Source organism: Panthera leo, chromosome C2 (genome assembly GCF_018350215.1).
Source record: "Panthera leo isolate Ple1 chromosome C2, P.leo_Ple1_pat1.1, whole genome shotgun sequence".
NCBI classification, from domain to species: domain Eukaryota; kingdom Metazoa; phylum Chordata; class Mammalia; order Carnivora; family Felidae; genus Panthera; species Panthera leo.
In genome coordinates this window covers 12,404,212-12,422,390 of record NC_056687.1, presented here as the reverse complement: position 1 = coordinate 12,422,390, position 18,179 = coordinate 12,404,212, and the positions used below count along the sequence as shown (strand labels likewise).

The window sequence follows — 18,179 nt, the reverse complement described above, 5'->3', positions numbered from 1 at the left end:
CTCTGCCCCTCCCACACACTCTCTCTCTCTCTCTCAAAACAGATTAATAAACTTAAAAAAAAAATACAGCAACTTGTGGCATATTCACCTTACAAAGGAATACTACTTGGCAAAAAAAAGAAATAATCTGCCAATAACACATGACAACACTGAGAAATTTCAAATGCATTGTTAAGTGAATGAAGCCAGACTCAAAAGTATTCCATAAATGATTCTATTCATAAGACACCCTTACAAAGACAACCATAGGACAAGAAAAAGGAAGGGGTCGCCATGGTGCAGGGATGGTGTCAACTACAAAGGGGCATGGGAGATTCGGGGAGATGGCAGAAGTGTTACGCATCTTGATCTGGGTGGTGAATACATGTCTATATGTAAATGACAGTGCCTGTATCATCCGGACAGCTCATCTCCTCCCTAAGTCCAGCCCTCTTGGACTTTTCTCAGTTTTCCCAGTGTGTGCTACTGTCTCTCATCTCAGTGCCAACTCCTATCACCTAAATACCACTTCCTCAGAGTGGTGGTGGAGGATCTTCTGTGACTCACTAGTCAAGGTTTCTGTGCCTCTTGTCATATGCTCCCTTACTTCCTTGAATTTCTCCTTTCACGATTCATCGCACCTGAGATAATACTTGTCTACCACCAACTGTGCTAGATTACAAAAGCTCCACGAGCCTCCACTTCTAGCACATTCAGTGCTATTTTTCCCAACTCCGAAAAGTAACTGGTGTTCTCCTTGCTGAATAAATTAACTGTGGTTTAGCAAGGCAGTTTGCTGGCTGGCTTGGACCTTGCTTTCGAACTCAGAATGCATCTTCTCGTGTGGAAACATCAAACCCGAATAAACTTTTGGAACAAAACTAATTTAAAATGGAGTTTGGATACAGACATCGATCTAAGTCCATAGAGTTACTTAATCAAATACCAAATTACTTTTCAAAGTATAGGAGTCAAACAAAATCTGAAGTCTTCTGAAGAGCCCAGAGACACATACCTTAACTGAAGACCAAAACTGTCGTTGAAAAAACAAATAAGGCCCAGAATTTTTATTTTCCAAGACACTATGAAAAAAGAGACATGAGCAAACATATTGTAAGTGCTGATTCCTAGAAAAGATTTCTACAAGTAAAATAGGTGAACAAAAGAATTAACTTTTCAAATTTCCAACTAACTATTCCAGAAGATAGGTTTAAAAGAAAATGGAAATATATTTTGAGGCAGAAAGGGAGAACAAAAAGCATTACTTGCTTTATTCTGCTTAAGGGAACAATTTCTCCACGGAGCTAGTGTCTTTAGGCTGCAGATTTACACCAAACAGGTAAAGTTTATATTTCAAGCTACCTTTAGTTTTTCTAGAATTTAAGAAACCTTCTCTGAAGATAACGGAGAAGATCATCTTTTTAAAACTTTTTTGTTTTTAAAGTAGGCTCCCTGCCCAACGTGGGGCTTAAACTGAGGACCCTGAGATTAAGAGTCACACACTCTAGTCACTAGCCAGCCAGGCACCCCCAATATTATCATCACCCTTAATGTTAAGAGTTACTTACTTTTTGGGATATAAGGGCATGAATACATCATCATCTAAAGTTCTCCTCATTCTTAGTAAAAGTGCTTTTAGGTACACCTAAAGAATTAAAAGCAGATCACACATTTTAAGAAGGGTTATGATAAAAGTTAAATTTTAAGAAATAAAAACAAGCCATATTCTAAAAATTTTTTTTTTTCAACGTTTTTTATTTATTTTTGGGACAGAGAGAGACAGAGCATGAACGGGGGAGGGGCAGAGAGAGAGGGAGACACAGAATCGGAAACAGGCTCCAGGCTCCGAGCCATCAGCCCAGAGCCTGACGCAGGGCTCGAACTCACGGACCGCGAGATTGTGACCTGGCTGAAGTCGGACGCTTAACCGACTGCGCCACCCAGGCGCCCCAAAACAAGCCATATTCTAAATCATAGGATCAAGTATTCAATTTCGAGTAAACCGTCTTCTCCAATTTTCTCCCTTCTCCCTGCAAGCGTTAAGGTCTTTAATGCTCCCTACTCTTCATTTATCCCTCAACTACCAAGCAACGAAGCCACTTAGAAATCTACAAACCCTTCAAGTCTACCATATTACTCAGATTTAAGATCAGACACGTAATCTGGTTCTTCTCAAAATGAAGTCAGTGAAAACAAGATAAAGAACACCTTTTCCGTGTCTAAATAGCACCTAAGAATGTCCAGAGGGATGGCGGCAATCTGAAGTTCGGAAACTAGTTATATAAACTACTATAAAACCTTGTGGTTTTATACGCTGCTCAATGTTTTAGCATTTTAGTCATCAACTGTTACCCATCCTAATAGTTTTACATTTTTCTTTTTCCATAAAAATGCAGTTTTTTTGATTAGTGGGGGGTGGGGCAGTGAGGAGCAGCAGAGAAGAGCACAGGTGGGAAGCTACCTGGACTAATGACATCACCTTGCCAGAGGGATTTAAAAGCTACAAACTGTGATCTCAAATTTTGTACATTTCAGGCCATAAAGGACCAGATGGCCTGAGGGAATCAGATTTTCTGGCAAGGCTTAGAACATAACCACTCACTCCCTCAACTCTTGCTCATTTTTGAAAGGAGAGGGGAGAAAAAAACCTTCCACTGATAATAAAGAATTAAATTACCTGTGTATTTTTGTTTTCTGCATTCACTACTGAAGGATATCCGTTTATTAATTTTAATGTAATCCCAACCATTCTTGAAGTCTGTGTTGTAGAAAAAGGGTCCCACATATTTTCAGCTATTACTATTAAGAGAAAAGTAAGGTGTTGAGATACAGAAGTAGATTGCAGCCGACTTAAATCTGCTGTCAAGCAGTCTTCAACTTACAAACGCCAACCCTGATTTATTTTTTCTCTCTCTAGAGTATAATAAGCCCCAGTCTTCTTTGTCCTCTTAACTGTGGGAACCCTGAAGATTAGGCACATGTGGGGAGGGCATAGATTCATTCTATTTTCTGCTGCTCGGTAATAATAAAGGGGAGGACTTCTAAATCCTAGATGTCCCAGCATCAAGAATTCCTAACCAAACTCGAATCTTATTTTTAATATTTTAAATAGGTTCCCATACCAATGATTCCTAATCTTTTTTTGAGAAATTGATAGAAGTAATGAAGTTGCTCCCAGGAAAATACAACCCATTCCCTGCCCTCAGACTATGTATTCAGGTTTGCTTCATTTTGCTTCTCTAAAATTCATCTATGAATCCATTACTGCCTCCAACGCCAGGCCTACCCCAAAGTGGTCTTCAACTACTCGGTTAAGAGACATCCACCCTTTAGCCTTCTCTGGGCCAGGTGGTTATTTTATCATTTGTAATTATTACTTCTACGAGGAAACACACTCTGGTTAAAATTCTTCAAGACAGATTTGAAAACCCAATGTGTTTAAATGTTCAATTGAGATATCCCTACCTGTTAGTTTAGGAAGAATCACCTTTTCCACAATTGTAGGCAACAGTGCAACATCTACATCATCTTTCTCTTGCTCTCGTTCTTCACAACCATAAAACAGCAAAGATTCAAACCACAGCATGTTTTCAAAGTCACGACATTTTGCCTAGAAAAAAACAATATTAAAAAGCTAAACACTTAAAACAGTTGCTGTTTCTGCTTCTAGCCATGATAAGAACAATAGGAAAAGGATTTAAGCTTCAGTCGTCAACAACTAAAAACTGAACAAAATCTATGAAACATCTATTTTCAGACACTGGACCACAGGCAGTACAGGACCGTGACCCCTGAAAGCAGAATCAAACGAGTGAGCCCCTGGTGGGGGGTGCAGAGCAGTCTTGCTCAGTTGCGGAGGCAGGAACTAGAGTTCAGGGAGGCGGAGACGGCCAGAAGCTATGGGGTGGAGGAGGGAGCTACCCAGAAAAAGAACTCCAGAGCGCACACAAGTCCCCTTGAGCCTTTGCTGTATACCAAGGCACACGTGCACAGGGTGAAACTCCACAAGGTCCGGCGAAGAGCGACCGGGAGCTGGCGGCTGAATGGTTCCCAGAGCTCACAGTTTTTTCAGTTTCCAGGGTGTCAACCTCAGCCCTCTTTTCCCTACAGTTGTTGACACATTCAACCCAGCCAATCTCATTCATGCCATGCCTCCGTCCCCATGCTGGGAACTTCCAAAACTCTTTCTTAAACAGGACCACTGAACACATATAGGCACTTCTCGTCTCCTCCCTTATGTACATCCCAGGCCGACAGGTCCTACTGATTCCACGTCCTAAACGTATCGGTTTGTCTTATCCTCCCAATTTTCCATTACCACCCAACTTAGTTCAGGTCATTTCACACCCTCCTCACTAATCTTTCCCACGAGGTTCTAAGTTTTTCTAGGATCAAAGGACCAAATTCTTAGTGTTCATTCACGTTCACATCCCAGTATCCCTACATGCAACTTTAGCTGACCAAGAAAAGCACTGTATAGAACTTGAAAGTAATAAACAGCTCTCTTGAGAAGGAATAGAGATAAGAAACCATGACTCTACACCCAGCTGAATTTGTATTATAGCCCTGTGCCCTATCTCCCCTGAAAAGTATTTTGCTCCAACTTACATCTCTAGCTTTGAGATTAAAATTACCCAGGCATGGTGTTATATTGTTTTCTAACAGTGACACAAGCCACTCACCTCAAGAGGAGTCCAAGTGAGAAGCTGCAGCCGTATGAGGGGGTTGAACAGCTTTGGCAAACAAAGGCCGATATAAGCATCCTTATAGGACAGATAGTATTTTGAACGCCATGCTTCAAATTGGGATTTAATGCAGTCGATTGAATAGAAACTTTCAAGGACGTCTTCAAAAACCTTGCTGGACTCTTTCGAAATGCGATCTAAAGACAACAATAACAACAAACAAAAACCCCAGAGAGAGCCGTAACTTACAATGTGGTAGGAAACTCAGAGTTCAGTATTTTCCACATTTTCTTTGTAGCCTGAGTATCAGTCAGGCTCATTAACAGAGGAATCATTAGTAATTGCAATTTAACAAAAGGGAGGAACGCAAGTTTAGGTTTTCGAATGTCTGTTCTGCAAACCAGAGTGCGGGCAGTCTTAGCTTTGCAGTTCCCAGATGTACCATTTCCTGTTCCTAGAGTTTAGTTAAATACCACCAGTCCCCCAACGAGTCAACCCCCATTTCAGTTACTACAGTAGATTAACCGTGAGTAACTGCGTGAAGTGCAAACTTTGCTCCAAGCTCTTCAGTCCACAATCACCGTATAAATATCAGAAGTGCATCACAATCAGTGAACGATCATTTTCACTTCTTTCAAGGCCTGTGGGTGACTGTGAGAACTGACATGGACAAGTATCAAAATGGATGCTAGATCTTTAGGTGGAAAGTGATGTGATGCTGCTGAAGACTTGGGAAAGGGGAATCTTTTAATGGTGAGACCGAACTGTGACAACCTAATTCTCAAGATGGATCTTAACATCACTAATAGCCGGACAATCTAATATCTGTCATCTCATATTCTGCAATACGCAGCAGCATCCTGTATGAAGTATTCTTGCCAAAACAAAAGCTTAACCTGAATCTAATCAAGTCTTCAGACCTAAATGCCAGTTTACATAGAAATTCGGTGAATCGAAAAACAAATTAATCCATGAGGAAACAAAATGTTGGAAATTCTGCAAGGTAAGTGACCTGGTCTCTTCAAAAACTTAATGTCTTAAATAAATAACAGGGGAGTGTATATGTGTAAGGTACTCATGGACACTCATTAATCCTAGGGAAAAAAATGGAACAACCAAATGCAGGGCATGAAATCTGGTGTGGTTCCCAGTTTGGAAAAGACACAACCACCCACAAAAACAGTCCCAAGAGTTTTATTTCGGGGGAGCTGCTACTAAATAAACACAATATTAAGAATTTTCAGTTAAACATGCTAAAGTGCTGAAAGGAAAGTATCATGATGTGTAGGCTATTTTCAAACGATTCAGCAACACACACACACACACACACACACACACACACACACACACCCAAAGAATTAAGGCAAACTTGGTTTGGTAAGAATTGTTGAATCCGGGTGATACGCACATGGGATCACTGTGCTATTCTTTCCAGTTTCTCTATGTTTAAACATATTCACTATAAAAAGGTGGGAGAAAAAGAAGCTTCTCTAACTAAATTCCAAATGGCCTGCAGCCAACATAATTCCAAATAACCACAACCAATGGCAGGAAAGGAAGATTCTTCTAGAAATGCCTGGCACATAACAGTACTAACCACTCCCCTTGGGTTGAAATTATTCGGGACTCCCCAAATCAGGAGTTTCTTTCAGGGCTGAGTGTCCTACTGCCCAGCTCTGCCTCTCCAGGACAGGCTGCATTAGGGCTATCCTAGGATCTGACTTTTTTTTTTTTTTTTTTTTTTTGTCACTTAAAATTCTACAATTCTGGAGAGTAATATCGTTTTATTATGCAAGTACTAAATAAACTCCAAGGCAAGGTGTCACCACTAGTTTTGAGAATTCATCATGATATTCGGTTAATAAAAACGGGTGCCTATTTTTACAATTAAGAAAAAAGCGGCTGATTCTAACGCAGAGGCCACAAAACTTCAAATCATCTCGTGGCAAAAACCACACGGAAGTAGAAACCAAACTGGCAATAAAACGTCATTTCCAAATAAATGTCTAACCTTTTTCCAGGTTGAAGTTCGTAATATCTGTGGACGTTTCTTCATCATCACTGGAAAGGCCTTCGAGGTGATCGGCCATCTTACCGGTCTGCTCTCTGGCTTGTCTACGACGAGTCCTAAATAACAAACAGCAAGTTCCCAAACCAGATACAAGAGGCTCCTCCCTTTGCAAACGAACCAACGGCAAGCGTTTTGAGAATTACCTCCTGGCCTCCCGTTCTGCAATCCTACGTTTTGCATGCTCTTGATACAGTGCCCGATCTCGCCCGAAGGAATCGAGATTTGGTGCCATCAGAGCTTTATCTGTAAAACAACAACAGTGACAATTAAAAGCCTTCCTTCAGCAATCTTGAGGAAAGAGTTTGCACAGAATAAGCCATAATGATAGACTGTTTGCTAATCTCAACAGCAGGCTTCCGCAGTAACTGGTAAACCAGATAGTTTTCTAGTTTAGAGCAAATCTCAGTATTACTCTGTGTTCCCATGAAAAGGAGTAGAAAAAATAAACAGAGAGTTCAACAACCCTATGTAAATACGACTGGGTTTAATCACTATTTTTGTATCTAAGTAACAGAACTAGTTGACGCTATCATGATGACCAAATAAATTAAAAACCAAAATTACCTGTGCAAAGAGAAAATTATAGATTACTTTTTTAAGGAAGGAATTAAGCATCACATGTCTAATGGTATGACAGAAAAGAAATCCTGGGTAGGAAGGATGAGAAAACAGCTTTGTTTCAGGAGTTTGACAATTTATTCTATTTATTCTAATTCTGCTGTGTAGACATTCTCTACTACAATTTTTAGAACAAGGGCAGGATCAACATGGTAGACTGAAAACCGCATCTGAACAAGACTAACATACTTGCTCGAACACTCTTTCAAAGCAGAATTATTCCTTTTTTTGCCTATTTTCTGTCTCTTTTTTTAACTTTCTAGGGCAATATTCTAGTTTAGCTTCCACCCTTCCAATTTAAATTTATTGATTTCAGTTACCATATTTTTAATTCCTAAGAGATGGTTCTTATTCTTACAATATTCCCATCTCTAGGGCACTTCCTACTATCTCTCGAAGGATATCCATTATATTTTAAATTTTCTTCTGATACCTGCATTGTTTTTGTTTCCTCGGTCCCTTTGGTTCTATTGCTTGTGTTACTCTCTTTGTTGATCCTTAACTACCTGATGTGAAAGGAGACTGGAAGTTCTGTGGACAAAGGTGGGAGGTACCTCACAGAGGCATCTCCATCTGAACACCGGGAGAAAGTCAACTTTCTCGTTGGGGGCTCCCAGATGTTAAGTGTCTCAGGCTTTCTCTGGACCCATTCTCTTACTCCAGTGAACAGTCCTCTAATCTCCTGCCCAGGGTAGAAGGAGGAGCGGGGGAAACATCTATCTGCAATAGTTCCCTCAATTCTACGTTTGTTTTATGAAGATACTCTGTAAAACACGGATGGTAACAGAAGCAGACAAGCTAAGGGATAAGATGTGGGGAAAGTCATACATCAAATAAAAGACATCAATTTAAGGCTTTTGAATTTGTTTTCCCCTGATATCAGAGACATGCCGCCAACAGCGGCAAAAGAAAACACCAACCCCCAAGTTAGCCCTCTGCTTCAGTGTATCCTATCTTAGACCCTACTATTTTTAAAAGTTGACTTTCTGGGTTACTCATTCATATTTCAAAATAGCTCTGATATTAGGAAGTATGTTCCAGAGTTCAGCAATTGTTAAGAAAGATGAACATGATAAACAAGAAAGATGCCCCTGTTCTACCTCAATTGTGAATTCACACATCAAAGGGGAATAGCTAAAGTCCCAAACTACAGAAATGATTCCTGTCTCTCTTCAAGAGGTCTCCTTCAGTAAAGAAATACTGTCAAGACTATTCACCACTATAACAAATATTTAAAATGTCTCTACATTCGTAGATTGTATATGACACTAAAGGAGATATGAGAGTCGATGACTCACGTGATAACCTCCTTCACTTCTCTAAGAACTATATGCCGTAATTAATTGTGGTTAAGTGTCCACAAATCTCAACAGATGAATTGCAGGGATTTTTGTTTTAGCGTCCTACGTAATTTTCCTCAAACCTTTGACAATTAACGAATACTCGCCTCTAAGGTAGTATTTTTCGCTTTCTCATTACTTTTCAATTTCTTTCCGACTCTCAATCTAATCAACATACATCATTTAATCTTTACTTCTCATTCTATGTAAGTAAATAGCTCCAAGTTATAAAGAACAGATTACAGGGAGGAAAAGGTATCTGATAAAATGCACAGCTCATACAAACCATATAACTTAAAAAAGGAATTACTTCCCTTCATAGGTCTAATGGTTACCTGTAATCTGCCCCAGAAATCTGGTTCTGTCTGGATCAAAAGTGATCTGGAAGGGCTGCATTAGTCATCTAGGTGCCCGATATGGCAATAATCCAATTTAAGTTTGTGTGGCAAAAAAAGAAAGGTCAAAGCTCTGAGGGCCGTAATACCACCTCTTTCCAATGCTCTAAAACCCATTCCGCACACAAGATATTTTCTCAGGGATCCAACATCTAATTTAGAGGACCCCCTGTATGACGAGGTATTGTTTTCAGAAAGAACGACACTAGGGCCCTTCACACTTGCATCACCTGGAGTGGTTGTTCAACATGAGGATACGGTCACCATCCAAGACCTAGCAAAAACCTCTGGGGATAGGACCAAGAAACCTGCATTCTAAATTAATACCCCGGGTAATTCTGATTCACACTTCTGTTCAGAACTGCTGGCGTAGGGAACAAAGAGATGATAAAAAGAAGCTACAAGAAATCCATGCTAGGACAATTCCTCTTAGAGGACCCAAGAATATGGAGCACAATGGAAATATGGAATTAAAAGCTTTAACACATCTGGTTAAAGAACCTCAGCTAAGCTATTTAATAAGAGCTTTCTGATTAATTTTGGTTTTTCATAACACATATTATAATGAAAGGAATATAAACTGAATTTCTAAACTTTTACATTAAAATTTCAAAAACTGTAGCCATCAAATGACTTACTAAAAAACCCACTATAAAAGGCAAGCTAGAGAACAAAAAACTTTGCTTTTCTCTGAGGCATGAAGTACAAAAATCCCCTAATCTTGGAGTGGTATTATCTGTTATGTAATTAGAACCCCTTCTCTCCTCTTCAGAATCTCCCGGTCCCTGAACCCAGAATCTTTCCAACAGCATTTGTATCAGTGTTGTGACCAGGATGAAATGGGGGGAAAGATCAATTAGAGCCAAATGATAGTTGTTTTAAGATAAAATATTGATGTCTTCTCTATCCTCTAAAGAATGAAAAAATAGGTTCAAAGAAGAGTAAGATTGATAGAAAATCAGTGCATGTTTTTGAGCTCCTTTGTGAAGCTGTATTTTCTTAAACACAATCCAAGTACATGCTGTTAAGTTTTAGAACTACCTGACACAAGAGTAAGGAAATGTGTTTGTTTAAAAAAAAAAAAAAAAAAAAGCTAATAAGCTCTCTAATTTTCAATTAGGCTGCACTAGGTAAACAAGGTTGTTTAATGAATAATAAAAACCTTCAAGATGGACTGACTTGAATGGCTTGAAAACTCCGAAGATTCATCTTTAATATCATCTTGTCGTCTTTGGACAAGGCGGGAAGCTCGCTGTTTGTACAGCTGATGTATTGCTGATTCAAGTTCATTAATCAGTGGCACCTGTAAAAATACAACACACTCCGTAACACCAAACTCTTCAGTTGCTTACTTATCTGAGGGTTCCATTCTATTTCCGGATTTCTGAAAAAGTACCCTCTATGGACAGAATAATCATGAACTCCCAATGGGACACAAATAGCAATTCAGTATTACGAAGTTTAGGAACCATCTCTTCTTTTAATCCATACATAGGGCTACAATGTCCGGTGCCTAGTTATTGGAGTAAAAGTTTGGTTAGGAAACTTAACGCTTCAGTATTAGTAAAGAGAGCAAGTAAAGAAATGTCAAAATCGTAGTGCTTTTCTTTCAGAATAAAGTACTTGCAAGTCTTTTAAAGTCCATTTTTGATTTTCAGCAGCATCATCTACCTCAGAAGTTTTGTAGCTTAAAACAAACCACTCTTGCTACGCAATACTAAAAAAAACGCCAGGGCTCCACGAGCAGGTAAGAGCGGGAGTCTGCGCGCTGCCCAATTCTGGACGCTTAAACTGCTCCGCCACTCATGTGCGCCAAGTACCTTACGGTAATGTCACACCACATCGCAGCCTGATGACACGTTCTTAAATGCGAACTGCATCCACTTACGTTAGTAAGGCAGATAAAACTTCTAGCCTTCACTAACCTAAAGTCAGTATCTCAGAGTCAGAAAGCTCTTCCTATTAAATGTATTTTCCCATACTTTGTCATAAAATAATAAAATTCCTCACATGAATTATCAGTTTACAAAGTCCATGCATTTTTCCAGGTTCATATCCACAGCTAAGCATTCACTTGGTTCACACACAGTACAAAAGACTTACAGGATGAAACCTAACTTAAAAAGAAAAAACAAAACTTTCTCTTTATCAATATCTTACATTATAACCAAACGCTATGAAACTTTCACAAAACACTAATGACCACTACACATACCTGAGGAAACCAGAAATTCTAGTTTCCTGACGGTTAGTGCAAATGGAAAACACATTATTTAGAGTTTGGGAACACTGGCACCAAGTGTGACAGCAGCTTCCTGAACTGAACAGACTGCAAATGGAAAATAAAAAAAAAAGGCAGGTGGAATTCAAAGATGTCTGTAATAAAAGCACTTTTATACACTGGCATGATTCCATTGCAAAAGCAGCAAATGCTCCCAGAGAGATCAAACCGATGGAGTTATTTTAATCTCAAATAGGCCACACCACGGACAACAAGGTCCCCAGATCTGCACCGATTATCTTAGACAACTGAGCCCGCGGACTCGATCTTTAAAATGTACGAGGAGTAATTTTTTTAAGGCAGTCAGTGCTGTATTCCTGTGACTTGCACTTCCCACCCCCTTACGTCTTCACCCCACACAGGACGGAAGACACAGGTGCCTGTGCACCTAAGGTGCGCTCTGTGTCCCGGGGACTGTCGCCACTCCCGTAGCGTGACAGCGACACACCCCAGGTGGCATCCGACAGCATTTAATTATTCAATTTGTAGTTAAAATTCCGATAATGCAATTTTTCCGTTTAGGTCATTAGAGTGCTTTTCAACAAAGCCGAGAAAATTCTGAGAATAAAAACTTCAAGACGCGTTTTCAGCTCTTTCAGGTTTCTTAACGATATCGATTTGTCTCAAGAGTATGCACCATGACAATTTCTTTACCCTCTCCAAACTCAAAACTGTTCTTGACTATTATGATTTCAAGACCAAATTTAAGGCGAAGAACACAAGGAAGGGGACTATAGGGAAACAAAACGATGGGAAGTTAAAATGATTTTCAAATAATTTAAAAAACCTAAGTTCAAACTACTTAAACTTTTAGAACGAAACAGAAAAAAACCAAACCGATGTTTATCTTTCTATGGCCTTACCCTGAAACAAACTTTTATAGTATAACTAAAATGCAATTCAAATGTGTCTAATTATTCCTAAACATTTCCAAGGTGACAATGTGACAAGGTGACAATTTATTAAGCAGCAACCTCTTAATAAAACTCCATGCATATGAAAATGTCAAAATGAAATAAAATACTCATCCTTCAAAGAAAGGATCATCTGCCTCTGTTTTAATGAAAATGTAGTCACTACAGGGGTGCCTGGGTGTCTCAGTCGGTAAAGTGTCCGACTTCGGCTCAGGTCATGATCTCACAGTTCATGGGTTTGAGCCCCGCAGCAGGCTCTGGGCTGACAGCTCAGAGCCTGGAGGCTGCTTTGGATTCTGTGTCTCCCTCTCTTTCTGTCCCTCCCCCGCTCATACAAGACTTAAGTAACATACAAGACTTAAGATCTTCTCCAAAAACATTGATCTAAGTGACTCTGTGACACCATACAAGCACACTCTGAAGTCGACTTCTCTAGGAACATAGTGATTGAAATCAATCAATAGTCTCCAGCTAACCGTTTTTAAAATAGTAAGCGATTGAAAACTGTATGAACTAGACGTCCTAGTAGTCTCTTTAATGCAAAAATGGAATCATCTAGTTTATCATATTACCGTCAACTTTTCGGAGTTAAGTCTACAGTTACAAGTATGTAAGTTTACTGAAGTAAATTAAATTCTACGGCAAAGGTTCCAATACTTCAAGAAAAAACTCCACAGGGACAAGCGTCACTTACAAAGTATGGTGCGTAAGCGTCACTTACAAAGACAATGACCCTTCTTCTAGTCACAGAGGGTTATGACAACAGCTTCCATTATGCCCGCTGGGCTCAAAAGGCCTTGATCGGTGGGAAGGACACAACCGCCAGCTGACACCCGAGTCCACTTCCTGCCTTGACTCTAGCCCCCTGCAGCGTCAAACCTGTTTCTTTCTCACCCTCGTACTTGTTGCCCTAAGCCAGTGATCTGCCACAAGGGATATCATAGCTCAGACTATAGCTGCTTCTTCAGAAATCAGGTGGTAAGACAAGAACATGACAAATCCTACAGACAAGGCTTGGTGAAGGCTCTTGGGCTGCATCTGACCATAGACTGGCTACAACCCTTAAGATCCATTAGGAAGACAGTCTAGAGCCGTTCTCTGGTAACCTTTGGCTTTCATAGATTGAGGTCATCAACAGAGACAATAAAAACTTAAGATACTCCTTTAAACGTACTATGCTTACGGATTCTATGCTAAACCACACAGCCAAGAAAAAGGGAAAAGTGTGCCCTCTAATCCTGCATCACTTGAAAGCTGAGACACAGGATATTCAAAGACTGTATTTTATTTTTTCAAAGATAAAGTCACAAAGTCTACAAATACTTATAAACCAATGCCTCAGGTATATTTACCTTAAAAAAAGAAAAGTCAACTAAGAGTTCGTTTGAGAAGGGGATCCTGTGTGCAGTGAATTTTAAAAATGCAAATAAATGGTATACTAAAATGCAAAAAACTATGCCAAGTGACTGGCATACTGGAAAAAAAAAAAAAAAAAAAAAGAACTTGGAAGAAATGAGACCTTCAAAGAAATTATGACCAATGAATGGTTTCTGAAATTGATGAAGCATAGGCTTATTTAGATGAAAACTATCAGCAGCCATGGTGACCAACTTTTAGAGTTAAAAAAAAAAAAAACTAATAAAATTTTGTAACTTTATACACATTTGGAATTACTTGTGGAAACAGTTTAAAGGTAAGTTTAGACCGGAACCATACCAAAGAAAATTCCATCAGATGAGTCCCTTATATTCTAATAATTCAGGGCAGGCCAATAATATACCACTGTGTTAAAGAGGACTTGCCAAAGTCTTATTTAAATCTGCTTTATCTTTTTTGTTGTTTTCAACAAAGCCATTATGCCGCCCCCAAGACAGAATGCCGCTAATGAAGTGAGGAAAATGAAGCATGGCTTTTCATCACTTCTAGAGTTGAACTCAGTGGATACTTTCTGAGAAATACAAGAAATGATCTACACAAGGCCGTCTAGACCTCCCTAATTTTGCCTTAGTCAAAGAGATTAATATTTTTGCATTCTTACCTTTTCACTGAAACACTCAAGCAAGTCTTGGACATACCCTCGCATTTCTTGCAAAAACTTATACCGTTCACCAACACCCCCAGAAGACCCTTCTAATCTCTCAATAGCCCTGGTGGCGTCCACTCGGCTTTGCAGGTGTTTCTCATGCTGCTGTCGATTCGTTTTGTGCAGTTCTTTCACGGAGTCCAACCTTAAGAACACAAAAGGATAAATATAACACATTTACATCCAAAAGTCTACGCCGTCAGGACTCTTGCAATATTATAATAATGCATTTAGTTCCACTATTAAGATACAAAAATGCTTGGAGTGGCATCTTTTCATCTGCACGGCTTTTTTCTCAAAAAAGCAAAAACAAAAAGGCAGTTTACAGACTTCACATCAAGTTATTTGGTGGGCTAACCAAAATCTGTTTCGCTTTTCCCCCCATATCTTGACTACACTTTTTCAGAGTCCAAGAGGTACAAACTCAGAACTGTCTTCAACAAGATCATGGAGTGGCACTTTTATAACTTTTCGAGGCTTCCACAGAAGTAATCCGAGAAGGGAGCAGAACAAAGTATGAAGTCATCTTCTGTTTAGCTTTTGAAGATGGGCCAGTGAATCTTCTTTGCCGACATTCTGCATCTGCTACCCCAGACTACATGTTGCCTGAGGGAACTGAAAGCTAGGACAGGTCTTTAAGAAGTTGATCTGCCCTACCTGTCTTTAAGCTGTTTCTTTACCAAATCAATAGTAACGGGAGTCATCTCATTACTGGGAGTTTTGAAAGGGACTGTATTATCTGTTTTTTGAGATTTGGCATCAGATGATCCATAGGCAGTGTAACTATAAGGAATGCCATAGGATGAGCCATAAGGTATCGTCTGGTAAGTGTTCTGGTAGTACATATTCACTTCAGTGGGCTGGCTTGCTTGAACCTAGAAAAGAAATGGGATATATATGAAAACCAGCAGTTAATCATGACTTTGAGATTAAAAAGCACAAACTGCAAAAATATCCACCATTTTCCAAACAGTGTGTTAATTGAAATAAGTAACTGCAAAGTTCTTCAAAATCAAGTAAAAGTAGGGCAGGATGAACATTCTAACTCGTATGGGACTACTGAATTCATTTCTAATAATTTTTGGGAAAACAGAATATCATAGAAGTTTGGGTAGGAAGGGACATAAAAAAATAATCCAAAGCCATCACGTTATCAATGGAAGAGAATAAATGACTTGCTACAGTTAGAAAATAAAGACAAGCAGAGACTAGAAACCGCCATCCAAGTACCCTATTTTCTTAACATAACCCAAACGCATGCAAAACACTAGCAACAAAAACAGTTTACATTTATGGATCACTTCCACTGTCCTACTTAATTCAATAAAACTTGTTTTAACTACTGACGAAGAGATTTTTCATCAAAGTTTTTGAATTAAGTTTTCACACTACGAGAAGAGAAATCCATCTTCCACAAAATAATTTTTAAAGTCAGAAGCAATAAGCTATACAGGAAAGAAAGATTTTATCTAAACAGTGGTTCTCAAAGTCAGCGTGTGCCAGGATGACCCGAGCATGGTGGCTGGGCCCCCAACCCAGTCTCTCATTCACTAGGTCTCAAGAGGGTGAACATTTGCCATTTCTAACAAGCCCCCAGCGGATGCTGATGCTGCTGGTTGAAGGATCACTCGGAGAAACACTGATCTAAGAAACCATCACTCTGTTAAGTTGCAAAGGATAACAACAGTTTCTTTCTTCTAAAAGCTTATCAAATATGTAACTGCACGTAATTTTCTTCATTATGTTAGTTGGATGAACGACAAAGACTCAATTCAGTATCTTTGTGATTTCACAAAACAGGCACAAAAGGTTTCTTGTGTACTTTCTATTTTTGAAGTTTAACCTTTTGGTTCTTACCTGAGGGATATTGATTCCTTTTCTTATCTGCTCCTGCTCCCATCGGCTGAGTTCTTCATCTTGTTCTCCAGTTACTAGAGCATCATCATCACTCCCCTCAATGCCTGTAGCCACAGCAGTGGGGAAAATTAAATACCAGAAAAGCAGAGAGAGAAGAGATGCTATCCTGACACTTCACAAAAATTAAGCAAAATAATTGGTATTAACTCAGTTTTACTAAAATGTTGATTACGATCTCTTCTCCTTTGATGCCCCTTGCTTGTCTTAGACACAGCATCCCTTGAAGCAGAAGGCATTACGCAGTAGTTACACCCGAGGAAGGTTTCCTAATCTCTGTGAGCTTGACGTCAAATCAACAAAGGGAAGAACAGAACGTAAAGGCCTCTAAAGAATGCGAAGCTGGGGGCGCCTGGGTGGCTCAGTCGGTTGGGCATCCGACTTCGGCTCAGGTCATGATCTTGCGGTCCGTGAGTTCGAGCCCCGCATCAGGCTCTGGGCTGACGGCTCAGAGCCTGGAGCCTGTTTCGGATTCTGTGTCTCCCTCTCTCTCTGACCCTCCCCTGCTCATGCTCTGTCTCTCTCTGTCTCAAAAATAAATAAATGTTAAAAAAAAAAATTTTTAATAAAAAAAAAGAATGTGAGGCTGATTATATAAATGTATGCATGTAAAGTGCTTAACACGATACTGGCCACACAGGACGTGCTCAATAAACATGAGCTATCACAGTCATGCTACAGTTTTCAAAAAATTCCAATAAGACCCTGGTACCCAAGCAGAAAGGGTCCTCAAACACTAGACATTGCTAAGGAAATGTGGGTACTTTTAATCTGAATACAGTATCAAATATATAATATAATGCAACAGGCTTACTATACTATTTAAATCAAGTTACCTATTTCCTCGGCAATTTTTTGTCTCTGTGACTTTTCTTTCACAGAAAAAACTATGCGACGTTTCTCATCATCGTCTTCATCATCGCTGGCATCGTTCTCATCTTCTCTAACAAGGCGGCCTTTCCCAGGCTCGCTGTCATGAGGAGTGAAATCTCCCAATTCGCGGGCCATTTGACGCTTTTTCCTTGCAGCATGTATAAAAGCTGCATCTGGAATTTCTCCTGGAAACAAGTGGTAAGAATTGTAAAATATGCCGGTATTAGGGTATGACGTTTCTATTTTTGTGAAAATATAAAGGGTATGGGGCGCCTGGATGGCTCTGCCAGTTAAGCGCTGACTTCAGCTCAGGTCATGATCTCACAGTTTGTGAGTTCAAGCCCCGCATAGGGCTCTGTGCTGACAGCTCGGAACCTGGAGCCAGCTTCTGATTCTGTGTCTCCCTCTCTCTTTCTCTCTCTCCCCCTCCACCGCTCATGCTCTGTCTCTCTCAAAAATAAATAAGCATTTAAAAAAAAAATTAAAAAAATAAAAAGAAAATATGCAGGGTAAAATAACCTCATCAAGAGAGCCATGTCATAGTGATGTTCTAACGTTAGTTGCTGGTACCCCTTTCCCCAACTGTGCCTGTAACCCAACTGATTTCTTGTTAATTTAGCTTAAACGGAAACCTAAAGTCACTAAATATACATATATATATATAAATTATATACTGGCAATATGCATGGGGGGAAGATCCACCACCACAGCTTTGTTTTAACTGTAATTTTTTTTCATTTTTAAGAAATAGGCAAAAGTAATCAAATCGTATTACTAAAATAGAAAGCAGATAAGTTTAAAAAGTTGCCCACAAGCTCACCTTAACAAACTATTAGATTTATAGTATATTTCTCTTGCATATAGTTTCCAGGTCACCTGTAAGCATACTGAATATATAATTCTGTACTTAAGGTTTTTTTTCATATTAAAACACAGTAAGTTTTTTTCCATGTTGTTGTTTGGCAGAGCATAATTTTTAACAGCTTAACAATATTCACTACACAGATAAAGCATAATCTACTACCT

General features: G+C 39.4%; 1 protein-coding gene across 1 annotated transcript in view; it reads right to left on the bottom strand.

Annotated features, from left to right (window-relative positions):
• PAXBP1 (PAX3 and PAX7 binding protein 1) overlaps window positions 1-18,179 on the bottom strand; it is a 34,897-nt gene that overhangs the window by 9,315 nt on the left and 7,403 nt on the right. Inside the window, exons 4-15 of the mRNA XM_042954856.1 lie at window positions 17,117-17,338; window positions 16,224-16,327; window positions 15,024-15,241; window positions 14,322-14,511; window positions 10,268-10,391; window positions 6,879-6,978; window positions 6,676-6,791; window positions 4,662-4,861; window positions 3,445-3,589; window positions 2,657-2,778; window positions 1,548-1,624; window positions 995-1,061 (exon numbers count right to left, since the gene is read on the bottom strand). Of these exons, the coding sequence (XP_042810790.1) occupies window positions 995-1,061; window positions 1,548-1,624; window positions 2,657-2,778; window positions 3,445-3,589; window positions 4,662-4,861; window positions 6,676-6,791; window positions 6,879-6,978; window positions 10,268-10,391; window positions 14,322-14,511; window positions 15,024-15,241; window positions 16,224-16,327; window positions 17,117-17,338 (1,685 nt within the window). The remainder of the gene's footprint in view (window positions 1-994; window positions 1,062-1,547; window positions 1,625-2,656; window positions 2,779-3,444; window positions 3,590-4,661; window positions 4,862-6,675; window positions 6,792-6,878; window positions 6,979-10,267; window positions 10,392-14,321; window positions 14,512-15,023; window positions 15,242-16,223; window positions 16,328-17,116; window positions 17,339-18,179) is intronic.